The following is a 6,000-nucleotide window of genomic DNA, read 5'->3' on the forward strand; positions in this document are numbered from 1 at the left end:
ACTATTTAATACAAGTGTTGTGAAGCATTTTTGACACTATGAAAAGATCCAAGTGAGGTAATAAAGTCTGGAATAGATGATCTTCTAGATGCTTAACAGCTTGAAGATTCTACTTTATGAAATTTGCATCATCAACAGACACATTCTTACTGAGGCTGAACATACTTTGTTCAGAAACCAGCAAAACGGCTGGGTGCAGCTCATGCCTGTAATCCCAGGACCTTGGTGGGCAACGTGGGAGGATCTCTTGAGGCCAGGAGTTCAATATAGCCTGTCTCATATAGGGGGAGACACCATCTCTATTTTAAAAAATTGTTTTTAAAAAAAGGAAAAGAAAAAGAAGCTAGCAAAGTGTAATAATATAGTAAGAGTGTTACCTTGACAGCAGATGTTACAAAACTACTTCCATGAATTTTAGGAACAGGGGAACTTGTTCCTTGGGAGACCTGAGAAGCCGTGGAGATCTTGTTTGTAGGGCTTCCTGATAAGCAAGACACAATTAAAATATAAACAAGGTAAAATTTACAAAATGTAATTTTAATTCATTTCCACCATCCTCCCCTCTTCCCGACTATTTATTTTTCATTTTTTAAGGATTGAAAACTTTAAGGCTAAAACTAGTATGGAAAAAAACCCTTAAGGACCCATCCCTGTGAAGCTGATCTCATGCTCAACCTGAAGAAGGATAAGAAGCTGGTAAGGATATGCAGAAGAATAAGTAAGTATATCTTGTATATTCTAATCCTTATGCCATAAAAGACACTCTATCGTGACAGTGATTGTTTAACAAATGTGCCAGAATATGCATTCTGCTAGCTCCTTCAAAGTAGTTTCACCAGAAGGTTAGACTATTCTAAATGCTGCCAACATTAAACATTTTTTTTCTTTTCTGAGATGAAGTCTCCCTCTGTCGCCCGGGCCGGAGTGCAGTGGCCGGTCTCAGCTCACTGCACCCTCCACCTACCAGGTTCAAGTGATTCTCCCACCTCAGCCTCCCCAGTAGCTGGGGCTTCAGGTACACACCACCACGCACAGCTAATTTTTTTTTTTTTTTTGAGACAGAGTTTTGCTCTGTCGCCCAAGCTGGAGTGCAGTGGTACAATCTCAGTTCATTGCAACCTCTGCCTCCCAGGTTTAAGCAATTCTTCTGCCTCAGCCTCCCAAACAGCTGGGACTACAGGCACACGCCACCACACCGGGCTAATTTTTGTACTTTTAGTAGAGACAGGGTTTCGCCATATTGGCTAGGATGGTCTCAAACTCCTGACCTCGTGATCTGCCTGCCTTGGCCTGCCAAAGTGCTGAGATTACAGGCATGAGCCACTGTGCCCGGCCAACATTAAACATTTTAGACTCCATCTGTACAATTGCCTTTAGAGCCTGAAAAAATTTAGTCATATTATCTATAGACAACAAGTCAAGACTCAAATAGTATTTAATCATCTACTCCATTTACCAAACTTGCCTCCAAAGACTTCTGGCTGATTCCTAAAACGAAATGTCATGAAATAACACCTATTTGGAATCCCTAAGTATGTTTGAAAGGTTACTGGGTAAGCCCTGAAACACAGTAATTTTTAAGGGCATTCCACAATTATAGTCATTATTAAAGTTTAGTCTTTCAAAAAAAAAAAACTGCTTGGAAAAGCCCAACATACATTCGTATGTTAATTACAATAGGTTAAACAAACAAACAAAAAAATCAGGCTCATCTTACAATCAACACTTTTATTTCATTTATCTTCTATTTCTCTTAATTAGAAGTGAAAGCTACAGGGAAGTCTATAGTTAGGAGAGTGTGTTTAAACACAGGTTGAATGGAGGTGGGTACAGTGGCTCGCATCTGTAATCTCAGCACTTTGGGAGGCTGAAGTGGGTAGATCACCTGAGGTAAGGAGTTGAAACCAGCATGGCCAAATGGTGAAACCCCATCTCTACTAAAAATTAAAAAATTAGCCAAATGTGGTGGCATATGCCTGTAATTCCAGCCACATGGGAGGCTGAGGCAGGAGAATTGCTTGAACTCGGGAGGCAGAGGTTGCAGTGAGCCGAGATCATGCCACTGCACTCCAGCTTGTGTGAAACAGCAAGGTTCTGTCTCAAAAAATAAATTAACAAATTAATAATAAATAAATACAAGTTAAATGAGGGGAATAAATAAAATAATGTTAGGAAAAGCATTCAAAAAAACCTAAAAAGCATGATATAGTTGCATGGGATTATAGTGACAAACATGGTGAACCCAAGGATGACTTCTTCCTATGAGTTCTCTTTAAAACTGCAGGTTTCAATTTCCACTCCCACAGCAGAATGGGTCTTCCCTGAAGAAAAGTAAATATCAATTTTTTACTTCACTGGGGAGAAATGTATGTGGTCCACAAAGTTAGCAAAAGCTCCATTTGGAAGAGGTAGTAGGTCTTCCAAATGAAAACAAAATCAACTATTCTTTTAAGGAAATTAATTATGGCTTATTTTGAATTTTTAGAAATTAAAAGAAAACTCAAGTAAACTCTAAAAAATGAAACTTTTACAGAGTAAACCTCCCGTAAGAGGAAGAGTGCTGGCTTTACTTTTATGTATTCCCCGTTCTCACATTCTCCAGTTACATGGCTACTAAGTCATGATAGGACTGTTTTTAATAAAAGATCAAACCTTTTGGATGGTACAAATATTGATCTGATACACACCTGTACCTGAAGTGGTGGCTCCAATAACCTGACCAGGCTGCTTGTCCATAACATAAGGATTACTAATAACAGAGCCAGCAGTGCCTTGCTTCACATGGACTGGAGTGGAAGTTGGGGTTCGAGGCAATGGTGATGGGCTTGGAGTTGATATTGGGGAACCTTATTAATTAAAGAGAGGGAATAGAAATAAAATAGACATATTCAACTCATGCAAGAAGATGTCCAGGACAAGGAAGGTCAGTGCCACTGGGACAAACTGGGAAAATAAAATGGAACTGCATGTTTCTAGTACCGAGCAGCAACAGAGGTATAAGGAAGGCAGAAGATGTATGCTTCACACTCTGCATCCTTATCCATGGACCAACAGCATCAGCATTGTTGAGGAAATTGTTAAGAAACAGACTTTATGGTCCCACTCTTGACCTACTGAACATAAATCAGCAAACATTCTACCTGTGCTGATTCCAGGAGACAAAAATTTGACCATCTGAGTTTCATTTATTGCCTCCATTCAAATAATTTCTCTATGAATGAACTTTGTTTTTGACTTGTGACAGCTCTGGCAATCAACAGTGATAAGCTTCCCGTGTTAAACAAACATTGCTTAGAAGAACTTAAGAGAAAAAAAGCCACAGTATTTTGTTTTGTTGTTCCAATAATTTTAACATCCAGTCAACTCCACATACACTACCTGCAACACATCTGCATACCTGAGACAATCTTGCAGCTCATGGTGATGGGCTGGAAGGACTTTCCAGGTGACTCAGGATTAGGAACCTGACTTTGTGGCACAATTTTGCAGCTTGATGCAATTGGCTGGAAAGCTGAATTGCCATGAGAACAAAAGGTGACTTTCTGGGATGTTGTCATTTTGGTGGGTGTTCTTTCCAGTGAAGATGGCAAAGAATAAAATGGAGTGTGTCGTTCAGCTTCAGTGCTAGCTGGGAATCCTGCTTGAGATGAAACAGACAAACAGCAAGTCATCATCAATCGCTTTGAAATAACAAAACCTGACCGTTGCGGGAAAGAAGAAAAATGCCTTATTTCAACACCCATTTTAAACCATATACTGGTAGCAAAATAAATACAATCCATCATCAGTCCATACTTCTTCTTGGTGAAAAATACATATGCTTAGAATCACGTTTAAAGTGCTTTTTAAAAGAAACTTGAAAACAAATTAACTGTAAACCATAACATACAACACAAAAAGAACACAAGTTGTTATGTTCCTCCGTTTTTTAACATGTAAACTGAAAAACGGTTTAGAGAAGAAAAAAAATCTCAGAAAGCATTCCCTTAATGTAATAATACCCTCCTATCTTATTTATTCATTTATTTAGAGACATTGTTTTGCTCTTGTTGCCCAGGCTAGAGTGCACTGGTGCAATCTCAGCTCACTGTGCAACCTCCTCCTCCCAGGTTCAAGCTATTCTCGTGCCTCAGCCTATCAAGTAGCTGGGATTACAGGCGTGCACCACCACACCTGGCTATATTTTCTATTTTTAGTATTCATGGGATTTTGTAATGTTGGCCAGGCCGCTCTCCAACTCCTGACCTCAGGTGATCCGCCTGTCTAGGCCTCCCAAAGTGCTGGGATTACAGGCGTGAGCCACTGTGTCCGGCCTCTCTCCTATCTTATTAAGTGCCCATAAGGAAGATGCAATTGAAATCTAAAGAGAAATAAAGTTGAGATTTTATAAAAGAACTAAAATACTAAAATCACGTTAAAATATATGCTTAGAAATAAAACATTCAAAATCAATTTTATATCTTTTATGCTTATATATGTGAACATTTAAATATGTATTTATACACTTATATATTTGTTAAATTTAAAAATTGCATGGCCAAAATACATTGTTGGTGATGAATCTTTTACTTTAAGATCAAATATTTAATATTCAAGTTTCTTGATCGCACAATCAGAAGGTGAACTATAAAGTTGTCCTGTAATACACTAGAAGGAACCATTATAATCATCAAGTGATAAAAATCTAATGTTCTAGGCCGGGTGCAGTGGCTTATGCCTGTAATCCCAGCTCTTTGGGAGGCCGAGATAGGTAGATTTCCTGAGGTCAGGAGTTCAAGACATGCCTGACCAACATGGTGAAAACCCATCTCTACTAAAAATACAAAAATTAGCCAGGTGTGGTGGTGGGCACCTGTAATTCCATCTCTACTAAAAATACAAAAATTGGCTAATGCCCGTTTTGGCCTTAGCCCACCTGTACCCAGGTGAATAAAAAAAAAAAATTTATATATATATATATATATATATAGATAGATAGATATAGTAGCTGGGTGAGGTGGTGGGTGCCTGTAATCCCAGCTACTAGGGAGGCTGAGGCAGGAGAATTACTTGAACCAGGGAGGTGGAGGTTACAGTGAGGCGAGATTGCGCCACTGCACTCCAGCCTGGACAACAGAGTGAGACTCCGTCTCAAAAACAAACAACCAACAACAACAAAAAGAAAATTAACGTTTTTAGTGATTTTTACATTTTGTAAAATGTCGGTAGAACTTCATGGAGAAATATTGTTGACAGGAGTGAAGATTTGGCTTTCATAACAGAGCTGTGCAGTAGAGACAGCATGTCTTATGGCAAAGTTATTTTCCATATACTATAGGTCTCTGAAAGTAGCAAATGGGAAAGGAATGCCTCAGAACAACTCTATGTAAGGAAAAATGCTGAATTACCTTTCTCCACGGAGGTATCGGGTATTGGCTCATGTGCCTGCTTTATTGGCGAAGAAGCTTTCACTGGGGCTGGAATGGTCAAAGGCAAAGACGGAGGGGCATCAGAGATGTCAGACTCCGAGGACTGAGGATATACATAATCTTCTCCGAGAGAATAGCGATGGAGTTCAACATCCACTACCTAGACAATTGGGCAACAATCGGGCTCATGAGTCCATCATCAATGTCACAGAAAGCTAAAGTCCTGTCCAAGAATGTGATCTCAGGGATGTGAGGGGTAATTTCTAACCACACTTCAAAGGCAATTTCAATCTGAAGAACTAAAGAATTTATCCTAGAAGGTCATCTAATCTGTCTTAACAGATACATACCTCAGCAAAAATCTAATCTGGCTTGGCATGCAAATCTCAGTAAAATGAATCACAAAACTGGGGCACTTTCATTGTGTTGTTGTTACTCCTTAGAACACTATTCCTCCAAATCTTTGCATGGCTGCCTTTCTCAGCAGCAGGTCTCAATGAAGCACCAACTTCTCAGAGAGACCATCCCTAACCACTCAAGCATATGCATCACCTTCTCAGAGAGACCGTCCCTAACCACCCAAGCATAAGCA

At 39.5% G+C, this 6,000-nt stretch overlaps 1 protein-coding gene across 9 annotated transcripts in view; it reads right to left on the bottom strand.

Annotated features, from left to right (window-relative positions):
* YEATS2 (YEATS domain containing 2) overlaps positions 1 to 6,000 on the bottom strand; it is a 101,471-nt gene that overhangs the window by 46,477 nt on the left and 48,994 nt on the right. For 6 of the 9 annotated variants that reach the window (XM_032298454.1, XM_032298457.1, XM_032298456.1 and 3 more), the window contains exons 10-13: positions 5,388 to 5,568; positions 3,398 to 3,640; positions 2,688 to 2,846; positions 378 to 481 (exon numbers count right to left, since the gene is read on the bottom strand). In XM_032298454.1, the coding sequence (XP_032154345.1) occupies positions 378 to 481; positions 2,688 to 2,846; positions 3,398 to 3,640; positions 5,388 to 5,568 (687 nt within the window). The remainder of the gene's footprint in view (positions 1 to 377; positions 482 to 2,687; positions 2,847 to 3,397; positions 3,641 to 5,387; positions 5,569 to 6,000) is intronic. The other 3 variants (XM_032298458.1, XM_032298462.1, XM_032298460.1) reach the window with 2 other exon arrangements.

Source organism: Sapajus apella, unplaced genomic scaffold (genome assembly GCF_009761245.1).
Source record: "Sapajus apella isolate SASKATOON/1434 unplaced genomic scaffold, GSC_monkey_1.0 scaffold38, whole genome shotgun sequence".
Lineage (NCBI taxonomy): Eukaryota > Metazoa > Chordata > Mammalia > Primates > Cebidae > Sapajus > Sapajus apella.